The 15443-nt window shown below is 50.8% G+C and overlaps 1 protein-coding gene across 2 annotated transcripts in view; it reads left to right on the forward strand.

Annotated features, from left to right (window-relative positions):
- Positions 1-15443, forward strand: part of grm7 (glutamate metabotropic receptor 7) — a 145982-nt gene that overhangs the window by 87726 nt on the left and 42813 nt on the right. For both annotated transcript variants that reach the window (XM_087841144.1, XM_087841145.1), the window contains exons 3-5: positions 312-447; positions 1064-1218; positions 13163-13300. In XM_087841144.1, coding sequence (XP_087697270.1) covers positions 312-447; positions 1064-1218; positions 13163-13300 — 429 coding nt within the window. The remainder of the gene's footprint in view (positions 1-311; positions 448-1063; positions 1219-13162; positions 13301-15443) is intronic.

Genomic DNA, 15443 nt, shown 5'->3' on the forward strand with positions numbered 1-15443 from the left:
CTGAGCGTTTCTCTGTCAGTGACATTTATTGAAGGCAGCTTGCAGCTCTGACACTGTTAAGGCGACTGTGCGCGGAGATGTCGGCGGTTTCGTGAAATGTCAGGAGAGCAGAGTCCTCCTTCTTCTTCTGCACTTTCGTCCTCGCAGACTTTAACCTTTAGGACGAGCTCGGGGCCGAACCTCTAATAACGCTGTTTCTGAAAGGTTAAAGCCATTGCCGATAAAACGGATAAATTATCCTTTTTAAGGCTGCTGCAGTTCAGGAAGCTGATGACTCTGATTTAATTGTGCCCTTTGTTTTGTCTGCTCAGGTGGAATCTGCATCGCTCAGTCCCTGAAGATCCCTCACGACCACAAACCCTCCGACTTCGATAAAATCATCCGCCAGCTGCTGGACACTCGGTACGCCAGGGCGGTCATCCTGTTCGCCTCCGATGAAGACATCAGGTAATAACCCTGCTGAGGTAACGTAAAAGTTAAACACGTGACCTGAATCATCGTCTTCACCTCAGGATGACGTCAGGACTGATGTGTTAGTGCCGGCAACACGTTTTTATTTGCTATATTTAATGTATTCAGATGGATTTTTATTGGATGCTCAGCACATCAGGACTCTTCCGGTCATGCCGGTACCCTCCACCCACTGAGAGGAAGTAAAAATGTTTGGATAATGAGCACGACCCTGAGGGAGGAGATCCTGGCGTGACGCTGGAGAGGTTACGTCTCTCGGCTGGTTTGGGAACGCCTCGGTCTTCCTCGATGAGCTGGCTGAGGAAAACTCGACATCAGTCAGACACTCTGGGAAAGTTCAGTGTCTGCAGACTTCCTGCGTTTCCTTCTTCACTCACTCTCTGACTCAGCGTCTCCGTTGATCAGTCGCTCAGATGGCGCTTGCAGTCTTCAGCAGCTTTAGGAAGCTTGAACTAATCAGAGAAGGTCGTGTAGATGCAGCGGGTTGGTGGGTAATCACAGGTTCGGCTCTTTAGCGACCCTGTTGGTCCAGGACATGAACCTCTGCTGATGTGGAAGCTAAAGTGTGGGCGGGGTCTGCTTTCTCCCACAGGGGCATCCTGAACGCCAGTAAGCGAGCGGACCAAGTGGGTCACTTCCTGTGGATCGGCTCCGACAGCTGGGGCGCCAAAAACAGTCCCATCCAGCACCTGGAGGACGCCGCGGTGGGAGCCATCACCATCCTGCCGAAGAGGGCCACCATCAGCGGTAAGTCCCTCGCCGCTTATGGTTTCACGTTGCTCGCCTTTATGAGAATATGTGAGCGAAGTTTATCAGCTCGCTGCTACATGAAGGAAATGAGAGGTTTTCTGTCCTCGCCGCTCGCTCTTTTTCCTCCACGTCTTCCTGAATAAGCAGAACTTCTGAAAACTCAATCGTGTCGGGAACGCTCGCCGTCTCGCATTTCTGGGTTTGCAGTGACACCAGATTGCTTTTTTCTTCTGTCAGCGCTGCAGAAATCTCACCGGGCATGGAGAGCTTTACTAAAGACCGCTGCTGCTCTTACTTCCTGTCAGATCTTAATGTGACGAATAAAGTTTCACTGCGGCGTGAAAACGTTCTCTGTAATGATTTTAAAGACGACCAACGTGTTAATGCAGAGCTGCAGAGTCCGAAGATGTTCAGACAAAATATGAAGCTGATCAGCTGTTTTTATAGAAAGTTTCACTTGTTGTGTTGGCATAACAATGATTTCACTTCCTGTGTTTCCTCTGATGTCACAGTGATGATCTTCCCGTTTTAAGCCCAATAACGTCGCCGTCTGCTGAGGCTGAGTTACTCTGTTTGTTTTATTCTGTCAGTTTGAGACGCTGATAAAAAGTCTCAGGTTTGAAAACAGATGGAGTTCGTGTGCAGATGAAACTCTGCTGATGGACACGCCGCTCACAGCTGACCTTAAAAACCTCATTCAAGGACACGTTCGCTTTTACAGTTTGATAAATTAAAGCTGAATAAAAGCTTTAAGCAGTTTGTTTGATATAATCAGCGTCACTGAGTCACAACTAAAACATGTTTGTGTGACTCGCAGGTCACAAAGCGAACTTATTTTGAAAATCCCGACCTCTTCCTGTGTGCCAGAGTGTTTTTCTGAACTCTCTTCAGAGGTGTGACGCGCAGAGAAGCGCCGCCATCGTAACGACGCTGAAACCGCAGATCAGAGGAAACGTAACGAGACCGCGGCGCTGATGACAGCGTTTAGATTACAGCGCGTCGTAACTACAGACGGCGGCGAGCGCGGCTGTCGTGTCAAACAAAGATGGTGACGGGGATACACGGCGGCGGGTTGTTGTGCCACTTCAACGCTCTGACTTCAAATAAAGTCTGAGCTCTTTGTTCTTTTGTTCTCGCTGCACTAATACTTCTGTCAGGAAGCGAGCGGCGGCGTTTCTGCTCGCGTAACGGCGCTCTGACCTTTTTTCTGCTGCCAAACACGAGCCGGGCAGACTCGGGCTGTCACCTCGGATCAGACGCGAGGTGCTGCGCTCATAAATTCTGCGCTCTGATGACTGATTTATGGAAATGGAGGTTTTCTGAGCATAAAGGCGCTCGCAGGGAGCACTGCAGCGTAACGAAGGGCGGGGCGAGTCAGGTTTAAGGGCATCAGACCCATTACACCAGAGGGCACGCCGCGAGGAGCAGGAAGAGATGGGTGATGGGGAGAAATGTAGCTTCATGATGAGAGTCAGAGCCAGATTAACCTTAACTCTGAGGATGACTCAGCGCCAATAACACTTTAAACTCTGAAGATTACGACTCTCAGTCCTTCTACAGGTCGCAGAGCCTCGTTGTTATGCTGCGACATTAACATGCAGGCCAGCGTGCACGCATGCACGGTGACGTGTTTACCCTCTCCGGGTCATCTGGGGCTCCGTCAGAATCGGTCCTTTTATAAGAGCTCTCGCTGCAGACAGGAAGTCGGGCACTGAGGTCCCGGCAGGGCGTCGAGGTGCAGAGCTCTCGGAGCAGCCAGGCGGCAGAGGGCGCACGCTTCACTGACCTCTTGTCTTTGTTTTTTGCGGATGATTCAATCCTGGTTTCATCGAGCTCTGACCTCCAACTCGTGGCTGAGCGGGAATCGGCTGAGGCGGCGCTCTCGGCTGGAAAAGGCTGGTTTCTGGGTCAGCGATGAGTTTCTGCGTGTCTGAGGGTCGGGAACAGATGGACTGTTGTCGTCTGATCCCACCTGCTCACTGGTGAGCGTCGGCTTACTGATCGGCACGCCTACCCTCACCTGTGGCCCGTGAATAATGCCTCAGCGTGAGGAGTCACTCAGCGGGAGTTTAGAGTAGATGCTGCTCCCTGCAGGAGACGGCTGCAGGGAGATGCAGGAGGTGCTGAGGAGAGGGAGGTCTGGGCGTCTCAGTTGGACGCGTTGACGCTGCTTCAGGTCCAGCTGCACAGACGTGTAGATCACGGCGTCGCTGCCCGTCTGTCCTCGTCTCTGCGCTCATGAACAGCTGATCGCTGAGGCTCATCCAGGTGGAACAAACACATCTGTGAGCGACTGAAACATTTAAGAAACGGCGTGCTTGTTCCTGTTCCTGCGCTCTGATAGGTTACGTCTGCAGGCTTCTGTCCGACTTATAGACTCGTCCAGACGAATGCGTGCAGTGACAGCAGCCGTCCTCATTTATGCAGACATCGCTTTGCTGCACGCTCTCCCTCTGCGGCCTTCCTGTCACACCGGCTGATATGGCATACACGTTAAAGACACTGAGGCTGATTATGAATAAATCAAGACCTCGTTTCAAATCTGCAGCCAAGTCTGTGTTTCAGGAGGTCAGAGAAAATAAATGCAGCTATTTTCATGTAAAACGCGGCGCTGCTTACTGTGCCCGATAATTGCTGAGACTGAACCCAAGAGAGGAAGCGAGACGGGGGGGGGAGAAGAAAGGGTTTTAGGGAAAACACGTGGGGAACAAAGGCGAAGCAGAGAAAGTTGAAGATGAGGTAGAATTAAGCTGCAGGCTGTGAAGTTTCCCTCGTGACAGACGATGCCTGCTGAGTCTGCAGCCTCCAGCCGCGATGAATCCACTTCCCAAACTCAGCTACAGCTTCTAATCCACCAATCGGAGCCGTTTAATGTCACACTTGTGCAAAACTGGCAAAGCCGCCGAGTCTGTTCACCAAACACCTGCAGGTGACGCATTCAGTGTTTCCCACCTGAACAGGTAACGTTCAGTTCTTCAACCAATCAATCAATCAATCAATCAATCAATCAATCAATCAATCAAAGCTTTATTCGCCACATGCAGGTTGCCCTGCAGTGAAATGGGACACCCCCCCCCCCCCCCCCCCCCCCCGACCTTACACACACAACACAGACATTACATCGGGATACAAATCGGAGATCGGTTACTGAAAAACACTGAAATGTACACTACAATGGGAAAGTACAAGAGCAAAAAAGAGAACTCTACTCATGCTGTGCTTCCATGGGAGGACAGCATGAGAACAGGAAACAAAAAATCTCCTCTGCACAAAAAGCACATAAATGTCCACAACACAACTCTGTGAAAAACATGACAAGCCACAGGATTGGGTGGGGGGTGAGGAGTAATCCGAAGCCAACCCAGGTGGCCTTGTATGGAATGGGAAGGAACAGACTAAACACAATTGCTGTGAACTGAAAATTGGGCCTGTTTGCCTCCAGACGACACTTGGATGTCTGGATCTCAGCAGGGAGTCATGGAAACGGAGGCTTCAGGACGTCACTGAGCCGAGGAGGCATGAAAGCCTTCAGAGTCCACCGGAGACCGCTCAGTTTTGTCCCGGGGATGTCTGAGTGTGCAGACGGGACAGAAGGTGGACTCTCACGGTCACGTTGCTGATAACCTGGAAACTCCTCAGATCTGAACCTGAGGCAGCAGTCAGCAGCAACTTTGAGCTGAAACGTGAGGACCAATCATCACTTCAGGCTTGGCGGCGCAGTCCGCCACATCCTGGATAACACACCTTCAGAGGGACGGTTGTCGAGGTAACAAGAGACGGATTTCTTGAATGAGTTAAATGTGATGCAGCCTTCAAATCGCTTTCTCTCTTTAATGTAGTGAAATCTAAATTGTGGAGGCGGCGCTGCGACAAACAAATGAGAAAATTTAATAATTTGAATTTGCATTCAGCTCTCGCTGTTTGGAGACCGATGCATCCTTCGTTACAAAGCGCAAATCCTTCAAAGGCGTGTGGTGCTGAAGCAGCTCTGTGCAGTCCAGGAGACGCAGGTCTCACTGCAGGAGAGGAAATGAAGCAGAGAGGAGCCTCCCTCCGCCTCCTCCACCCTCCCACTGCTCTCCAGCTCCAGCCTCTTTGTTTGAAGCTGCCGGCTGCAGCGTGCCCGTGTTTGCGCCGGAGATAGGAGGATGCAGATTTTAATCTGACTCCATGTTTAAAACATGATCAGCATCCGCCAACACGGATGTCCTCCCTCACACCGCCAAACGCAGGAAATAACTGCGAGCGTCACACAAATGGCGCTTTTGTTGTGATTTGGCGCTATATAAATAAAATGAATTGAAAACAGAGGCAGGTGTAATATTTGATCAATCAATAATGCAAAAATGAAGCAAAACAGCTGTGACGATGCACAACAGACTTTAGTCTCCGAGTGTCATCGTGGCTGATCTGTTACGTTTTTAGTGTTTAGAGACGGCGACCTCGGCTTATTTTAGAGATACCTGGGACGCCTCATTATTAGAGGTCCTGAAACACCTTCACAGCCTCCCTCTGATGTGGAGCAGCATCTTCTCTGAGCACCTCTCGCCCTCTCTGAAGGAGAGGCCAGCCTCCCTCAGAAGCAAACTCATTTCCGCCTCTTCTATCCAAGATCTCGTCTTCTGTGAAGATATCCAGCGGTACAGTACACAGTGAAGCGAGCCCACGGTGCTGTGACAATAACACAGGACTACATGAAGAGCAAGTGTGCAAAAACTGCAAAAAACAAAAACGATGCAACAGAAACGTGCAGCAATGAGTTGGTTTGCAGCAGAACTGAGAACGCGACCACAGCATCACTGACAAGAGCAGAAATAACTCATGTGCATGCTTAAAGTTATTATATCCATATTAAGTGATCAGAGTGACTCCACTGCACGCTGTTGAGATTAAGCAGGAACTATAATGTGAGTGGGTTGAAGCCAGGACAGCACAGCCTGGCTCTGCAGGGACTGGTCCCACTGTGGCTGCGCTGCCTCCGTGTCTGCTTCCTGGACTCAGCGTCAGCGGGATGCTCTCTGGCAGCCCGTCACAGCCGATTCCCTCGGCTTTGCTCGCAGACGAAACACTAATCTGACAAACGGCAAAGAGATGGGAGGAGGAGACGTTTAGCCGCTGACACTGATCAGGCTAAGCATCCTTTCTCCTGCTTCACACCAACGTCGTCTCTCAGACCGCCTCCACCCACCACACCACCCGCCTGCTGCATTTAGAGAAAACATCCACCTTTTGAATGAAATGAAATATCACATTATTATCTGTGTTGCACATGGATATTCATGTTCTAAGACGTGCTGCTCATCATGATTTCGTCCCACCAACGCTGAAATGAAGCTCAGCTGCTACTTTGTTTTCCTGGATCTGATGGGAAACACTGCGGTCAAGCTTAGAGTGATGTGAAGTGGCAGCTTCCCACCGAGGATGTGGAAACCAGGCCGTGTCGCGCAGTCAGGCTGTAATTGTCCCAACCCACAAATCCACCTGCTTCATGGAGGATTTGGTGGATGGAGCCTCTTGTTGTTGAAAGCAGCTCCACCGACGCCTGCAGCCAGTCTGTTTGTGCTATTAAGGATTAGTCTTATCTTAAATAAGGGCATTAAACTACTTTTTCCAATTGTTTTTCCCACTCGAGGCGCGGCTAAGTAAGGGCGCTAATTGTCATTTCTCTGTTGCCCCGGCAGCGGTTTTGGCTGCGACTCAAGCCGCTGGCGCCCTGTTTTCATTCTGCCCATTAGAGCTGGAGCCCGGCTGCAGAGGGAGCTGTGACCCCACGTGGCCTCGGCTTGTTTGTCTTCTTTGTGCTTTCTGGATGATTTTGTGCGCTAACAGCACACTTGTTGTTGTTCGTGTGAGATTACAGAAAGCTCACAGAAGACTGAGCCCCGAGAAGACATGCACGCCGCTGCAGGGAGGCGTGCGCGTCAGGACCGAGCCTCTGCAGAGCACCACGTCGTTTAACGCGTACCACAGACACACAGAGACAAAGATGTTTCAGCTGAGAGGATTTTGACAGCGAGCTCGGAGGACACAGCGTCAGAATCCCAGCTTCTGATTGGTCAGTGAGCTTGGGCTCAGAGGCGGCGGGTTTGAACTTCCTGTTCTGTTTTTCTGAATATGGATTTATGGATTTTTACTTCTCTGCCCTTTATCGTCTCAGTTTGTTCCCTCTGGCTTCACTTCCTGTTTTATTGTGAAGTTTAGATCTTTATGTGATTGTTTTTCTCTGGTTTTGCGTCTTGCGGTGTTTTGCTGCCCTCAGCAGCGTCTGACAGGCGCCATTAACTGCTGTGTTTGTAGTTATTGTCTCAGGTCCTTCATCGTTTGGGGGGTTGGGCTTGTTTCCCAGCATCCCTCTTCCCTCCTGTTAGATGCCGTTGAATCCTGACACGTGTCTAACTCCCCCACAGGACCACGTTTCCTTGCAGCGCCGTGGCTGCAGAGACGTCTCCGAGCTTTCTGATCTGTTTCTTTCTTCATGCGTCAGGTTTTAGTTGTCTTTTCAGGCCTTGATCCAAACTCCAAAATCTGCGTATTTGAGGTTAAAAGCAAATAATTTCAAACGTCGTCTCTGCTTAATTATGAAGTCAGTGTTAGTCTGTATTGGTTTCTGCTTTGCTTTTATGTCCTTGTTTTATTTTGAAGGTTACTTCCTGTGTGGAGTTCTGTTTGAGTTCGTCCTCTCTTGCTCTTTGATAGACTTCACCGTAGCTTCGTCTTCCTCGTTTGTTTTTACACCTGATCAGCTTCTTTCAGTCTGAACTTTCCCATAAAGACGACGTTTCGTGACCTCGCTGTACCCAGTGAAGTTCCTCGGTGAGTAACAAAGACGCGGTTCGATGGCCGTTACGATAGTTTCTGGGTTGTTCCGACCGGGTGTCCACAGACCGCCCGCCTGGAATATGACAGGAGCCTCTCAGTTCAGACCTCCTGGTTGGATGTTAAAGCGTTCACTTCTTTGCTCCTGCACAAAATCTTGCACAAAAAATACATGCTCGGAAAACTTTCATAAACCGGCGTCGGCATCCATCAGTGTGTGAGGAAGAAAGGAAGCTGGACGGGTTAAAGAGGAAGGGCAGAAGTTCACACACGGCGAGTGCGTAACGTTCAATATTCATGGAAACTGATCAAAATGACCACAGACTGTAGATAAAAAATGGCAGGAACCAGCCTGATGTCATCGGTGGAGCCTGCTGACTACGTAAGAAGGAAGATGAAGCTGTCCATGGTCCGAGATCAGCAGCAGGCTCCGCCTCCTGGAGTGACACCGTCTGAGCCGCACGCACGCGCTGATGGCCGCCTCGTGTGGTTTTACCTGCGAGAGGACAGGTGTGACACAACAAAGTGTTCAGGCCGACGGCGTTCCTGCTGATCCTTGTGCCTCGTGGCAGGTGAGAGCACTGAAGGAGGAGTCAGAGGGGCGTGGTTAAAAAGCTGTTTTATTTGTGTGGCAGAGAGTGAGCGTGTGCAGTGGACACAGTCCAGCTCGATGTCGTCCAATCGATGGCTCCGCAGCAGCGAGTCAGACTCCCTCCTGGCTCTCCTGCATGTGCTGTTGCTACGTGACGCCTGAGAGGAAGCGCAGCAGCAACAGTGATCCCGTTATAAGCGGCGTAGTTGGGGCTTCTCGTTTAAACATGAAGCAGCGCTGAAACACCAAAGCTGCAGTTCCTCTAATGTCCACTTGGGCTCCAGAAGTCTCACCTGACTCACCTTTTAGGTGAGCTGCAGGTTTTGGAGCTTGGTTTTTCAGATCCGAGAGTTTTGCTGCTGTTTTACCTGCACAGGTGAGTTTAGCCCGAACGTGACTCAGTCATCCAGGTCGGGTAACAAACGCCGGCGTGTCTGCCGCAGGCTGCTTCACATCGTTTGATAAAATTATCCAAAAACTCCAAAACTCAGGAAAGAAACGCTGACCTGCAGCTGTTTACCGAGTGCACGGCACAAATGAGCTCCTGCAGTTTCTCATACATTTAAATGAGCCTCAGCCGGACCCCTGTGTGCAGCAGCGCCCCCTGGTGTGTGGAGACCTCCGCCTGCAGCGTGTTTACGGGCTGCTCATTAACCCGCTCTCAGGCCCGTGTTGGAGAACTGCTGAGCAAACTGATGTTAAAATATGGCATAAATGTGCATGTGTTAGCTGCTCGCTGCACTCCTCGTTCTTTCCAGTTTCCACAAACAAACTCCCAGAAAACATCTGCCCGACCTGCCGCGCACACGAGGCAGGCGTGGCGAGGGAGAACGTCTGAGTCTAATGATGCGTTTGAGGGAGCATCTATCTGATTTTTCCTTTGATTTCATGAGCGCCGTATCAGCGTCTCTGTTACAGCGACGTGTCTGAGTGCTGCTTTGTTTCAAAAACAAAACGAGCCATAAAAAAGGAAAAAGTCTGACCCCAGAGTCTCGTCTGGCAGCGGCTGACACGCCAGCAACTGTAAATCAGTGGGATGACGCGTCACGCGGTCGGACACGCCGCACATCGAGCTGTCAGTGAAGTCTGTGACCCAGAAAATCTGAACAAGAGCAACAACAACAAATCTCTGAAGCGTCTCCCCGTGTGTCCGACACCGCGGTGCTGCTGTCAGGCTGACGGACTGCAGCGAACATCTCTGCTCTCACCAGTAAATCCCGCCTCCAGCATCTCCTCATTTCCTGTTTTGCTTCTCAGTTTCTTATGTGAAGCACAAACTTCTGAATCCTTTCTGTTTACATTCATTATTCATCGTTTCAACAATGGAAAAGTAGACTTCTTGAAATAGACGGCACAGCTGTCCCTCTGCAGCTCGCAGAGACTCCAAGTGCCTGTCAGTCAGACACCCCGAGAGTCGCCATCACGGCTGTCCTACTTTGAGCTTCCAGGCTCAAAGCTTCAGTCGCAGCGAGGAGAAAATCCTCCATCCGTCACAGTGTGCAGACTTCAAGTGATTTCACTGACTGATGCTGTACGTCTGCAGAGCTGCAGAGAGCGCGTCCACATCCAAGCCCACGGGAGAAAAACTCGCTTTCCTGGACGCTCTGTGCAGGCACGCTCTGTGCAGGCACGCTCATGTTCGGCGACCCCTAGTGACCAAACATATGAAACCAAAACGTACAACTGATGCCAGAGAGCCGAGCGCCGATCACCTGGCTCAGGTGTGTTTACTCTCGTTATCTGCCGAAAGAGTCACATGATGAACCACGAACTGCTGCAGTCATGCAGAAACGTGTGGAGCAGGCATGGGGGCGGGGTCACGGTGCATCCACACCGAACGCGACGACGCGACCAGAGCTTCAGGTTGTCGATGGAGGAGCGCGATGAAGCGAAACTTCAGAAGCAGATTTGCGTCGCGAAAACGCTTTTCTGCCTGATCCGCGCGACCAAGTAGCGCGACTGACACGTTTGAAGCGCAAAGTAAAATACACGCTGCAGTTTTTGTGTCGCATTTTGTGCATTTGCGCTTATCGCGTCTACCGCTCGAGTTGGAAAAATCTGAACTCCAGCGCCAAGTCGCGCCGCGACAACGAATCAGGAGCCTGGTGACGTGATGCTCTGACCTAGTTCAAAGGGGCGGGTCCAGCCAAAGCCCTTCATTCTCGCAGTCAGTAGTTTTGTGACGAGGCAGCAGCTTCTCCCCGAGGCTCTTCCACTGTAAGATCTGTAAATACTTATGTTTTATATATTTATTTTTAATGTTTTTCTGTTTAATATTATTTCAAATACATCTTTGTAATGACTAATGTGTAAGTCTGATTGTGTCAGGATGACATCCAATCACACATCTGCTTACCGGCATCTTTGGCTCGTTTCTCTTTGGCACCTGATGACTTTGAACTTTTCTTGTCCATCTTGGTTTTAATTTTGCACTCCAGTATGAACCCCCCCCACCCCCCCAACCCGAGGGTCACCACAACATAACCTAACAGACCTACACCTTAGTGTACCGGTCCGTGAGTCGTTTGGTACCGGGCCGCGAGAGTTGAGGCTCAGGTGTGAAATGTATAGTTTTCAGGGTTTTTATCGGTTTTCAGCGTTATTTTGTTATTGTTTATATCGTTTACTCGGTTTTTCTGGGTCTTTTCACGTGTGTTATGAATAAATCTTCTTTTTTTCAGTACTAGTTTTATTTTGTTGTATTTATCCGCGACACCTTAAAGGCCGGTCCGTGAAAATATTGTCGGGCATAAACCGGTCCGTGGCGCAAAAAAGGTTGGAGACCGCTGCCTTAGTTCACAGATTGGCTTTGTCGAGGGTTCATTTCTGGGATTTCGCACAACCCAGGATTCAAACCATGAATCCATGATGTGCTTGGATTTACATCATTATGACTGAAATGTGCTGTGTTTGGAAGCAGCCGCCCCTGTCGACGGGTTGTGTGTGAGCCTCGTCCCTCAGCAGGATCTTTCCACTCCTGTCTGAACTGGAGTCTTTTCAACTTTCACTCTGACGTCGCACATCCTTCTACGCCTGCCTCTAACCTCCTTCACCCCCACACACGAGCGCCCCCCGCTCTGCTGACTCACAGCCCGCCTCACAGACCTGCAGAGGTCACGACCCTAATCCCAGGCTGTCAGGAATTATTAGAATGAATGCGTCATCTGCCAAGGACGTCTGAGCGGTATGAGTGACGGACGGCGAGCACGGAGTGAAGGCGGCTCTTATGGGAAGCAGGAGATGATTAAGTGCACTTCTTTAGATAAAGGACTCGTCTCCTTATGACTCTGTTTCCGGTGATTGTCGGGCTGTGAGCGGTGAGACAAAGCCATCAGCAGAGAGACGAATGAAATCTGACTCCACTGACGTTTTCACCCCGTTGCATATCTTAGTGTTAGCATGCATGCGTCACAGGAAACACCAGCTTGTCTGCAAACACGCAGCAGCTGTTCACTCAGTGAAACTAAAAACACTAAAAAAAAGCTTTGCCTTCAAAGTAAGTGTTGCACCTTTTGAAATGTATTGTTGAAGCATCGATGAGCTTTTACTTTGAAGGTGCCTGTATATGCGTTATCCCGCTTCTCCACCGCTTGGCTCACGCTAGCGATGGTTAGCGACAAGTCGCCGTCTTCGGTGCACGTGGTCAGTGCCACGCCCTCTCAGCCTCCAGGACCGCTGGAGCGCACTCCGCACCACGTTGTGTTGTTGTGTTGTTGTGTTGTTGTGTTGTTGTTGTTGTTGTTGTTGTTGTTGTTGTTGTTGTGTTGTTGTTGTTGTTGCGCGCTCTCATGGGAAGACTCCCAGCAGCAGATGCACGAACAGCTCGCACGCATGGATGATGAATGTGCTGCCAGCTTCCTGTCACAGCACCTGTTGGGATGTCAGGTGGTTGTTATTCGGATTATTTCGTCAGTATATGAATAAAATCCTGTTTTTGACCCGTTTCTTGTTTCTCAGTGATAATCTCTTAATTTGCTTATGCGATTAGAAACCTACACACCAGCCTCCTCGGCTCTCGTTCCTTTGTGATTCGTGCAAAGGTTACACGGTTGGAGCTATTTCTGGTGATCCGCAGCTCCGTTTCTATTCATCCCGGTGGAATTCCCTTTCCTGCCAGGAATGTTATTACCATATGCGGGGTTTTGTTGTTGCTGCGGTCTTGGCGTGTGTTCGGGCAGCGTTACACAACGTTGTGAGCTCTTTAAACTGGCAGGAAGTTCTGTAAAGAATCTTTCACGGGTACTTTCTTTATCTACATTCGCTCCATCCGGAGCTGTCAAGTTGTTCCGGTTGTTTTCCTCGTCGGCAGCAGAATGAAGTGTTTCCTGAAGAACTCCCCTCTGACAGCACTTTAGATGGATTACATAAAGGCCTGATTAAAATGCAGCACAGATGAGCAGATAAACACTCACATACATTAGGAAACACGTCCTGTTTGCTCTGAGTCTTCGTGCTCGAGCGCTCCGGGCTGTCGCCGCCTAATGAATCAACCTCTCTGTTTTGTTTTCCGACCTGCTGCCGGATGTCTTTCAGGGTTCGATGCCTACTTCACTTCACGGACTCTGGAGAACAACAGGAGGAACGTGTGGTTTGCCGAGTACTGGGAGGAGAACTTCAACTGCAAACTGATGAGCTCCTCCAAGAAGGACGAGAGCAGCAGGAAGTGCACAGGTGAGCGCTGGCGCCGTTTGGTTACTGCAGGTGTGTGTGGATACAGAATAAATCACGCCACGCCCATTCTCGTCTCCATTACTCATTTGTTTGTTGGAGGCTCCATTTTCACTTCTTCTGTGCTTTATATTCTTGCGCGTTTCTGTGCGACAGCAGGTCTGGACCTTAATCCGTCACCGCGCTGTCACAGATACTTTGTTTAGCTACCCGCTGATTTTTATTTCTAACGCCATGTACAATTGTTGTGAAAATGTCTCAGGGGGGTTCGGAGACTCGCCCACTCGTTTTGCAAAGCTCCACGTGGGTTCATCACGCCACGTGTCTGATTTTAGAACAGAAAGCACGACTAATGAAGCCGCCGCAGATCTGAGAGTTACTCCTCGTTCTGTGTCTCTGGGTGGAAGAACTGCAGCAGAGCGCTGGCTGATGGTGAGAGCTTCGAGGTGAAGCTGGAGAATCACTCAGCAGATCATCAGAGTATCCGAGTCATTCACGGGACAGACAGCGAACGTTCCTGGGTTTGTGTTATTTTCCACAGATCTGATTGGTCAGTAGGTGGTTATTTCGTAGCTGGCAATCGCTGGAAGGTTAGGTCATGCTTGTTTTGGAACGTTAAAGCCGGTGTTCCCACGGCGTTCCCACGTCGTACCCATGGCGTACCCATGGCGTTTCCATGGCATTTCCACGGCATTCCCACAGTGTTCCAACAGCGTTTCCACGGCGTACCCACGGCGTTCCCACAGCGTTCCAACGGCGTTTCCACGGCGTACCCACGGCGTTCCCACAGCGTTCCAACAGCGTTTCCACGGCGTACCCACGGCGTACCCACGGCGTTCCCACAGCGTTCCCACGGTGTTCCCACAGCGTTCCCACGGCGTTCCCACAGCGTTCCAACGGCGTTTCCACGGCGTACCCACGGCGTTTCCACGGCGTTCCCACGGTGTTCCCACAGCGTTCCCACGGCGTTCCCACAGCGTTCCCACAGCGTTCCCACGGTGTTCCCACAGCGTTCCCACGGCGTTCCCACAGCGTTCCCACAGTGTTCCCACGGCGTTCCCACAGCGTTCCCACAGCGTTCCCACGGCGTTCCCACAGCGTTCCCACGGCGTTCCCACGGCGTTCCAACGGCGTTTCCACGGCGTTCCCACGGTGTTCCCACGGCGTTCCCACGGCGTTCCCACGGCGTACGGGGCTCCGGAATGCTGCTGAGTCTGGTTCTTTACCAGCCCGGTGTGCTGGAGGCTCTGTGGTCAGACCTGTAAGCCTCCTGCTGTTGTTCCACTGGTCGTGTTTGTGACGCTCGTGCGTGATTTCTTTAATCTGTGATGATTTTTAATCATATTTACACAGAAATTCGCTCACAAACTTTTCATCCGTTATTTGTTTGGGCCTTAAAGCCAAAAGTAAAAACAGAGATGTGATGAACTTGACATCCAGGTAAACGTCTCGCCGAATCTGTGTTTGACGCAGAAATGAAAACACAGCAAACACATCGAGCCGTCACGATTACAGCCGCCACTCTGACCCACGCCGCTCCGTCATAACCAGCTCCGACACTTTCAGCTCCTCCTGCAGATCATTCAGGAAACGGCAGGTTTAAAAACGCTTTCCCTCGCGTGACTCTGAGAGCGACGGTCCGCTCACACGTGTAAACACAGACGTCAGAGGGAACCGCAGCAGTGAAGTGATACAGCACAGCCTCACCTGTGCAGGTGCAAACACACTGCAGTCTGATGAAGCGTGGAGCATGTGCACGCACACATTTATACCTGCATGAGGACCTGGCACTATATACATGTAGCACATAGATTTGGAGAGTTCAAGTAAACAGTATGTGGGGCTCACTTTGGCCCAGGTGAAGTGGCGGCGTGAGGGATCGGCGTGGTGGTCTGTGGAGACGTCCGGTGGTTGTGGCGTTCATGAGGGTTAAGGTGTGCAGAGAGGCGGGGCGATGCGGTAGATGAAAGCAGGAGTAAGACGAGTGGAGTGAAGAGACCCACCGACATCAAGGCTAACGCAGCGTATCTCGGGAACAGCGTGGGCGTGTCTCGCTACGGGGCCGTGCCGTGATTGGACTCCTTAATCTGATGAACTCTGTCGCCGCTCATCGACTCGTAGCTTTTCTCTGGGGAAGCTTTGCTGC

Source organism: Neolamprologus brichardi, chromosome 5 (assembly GCF_056152115.1).
Source record: "Neolamprologus brichardi isolate AB-2024 chromosome 5, ASM5615211v1, whole genome shotgun sequence".
NCBI classification, from domain to species: Eukaryota; Metazoa; Chordata; class Actinopteri; order Cichliformes; family Cichlidae; genus Neolamprologus; species Neolamprologus brichardi.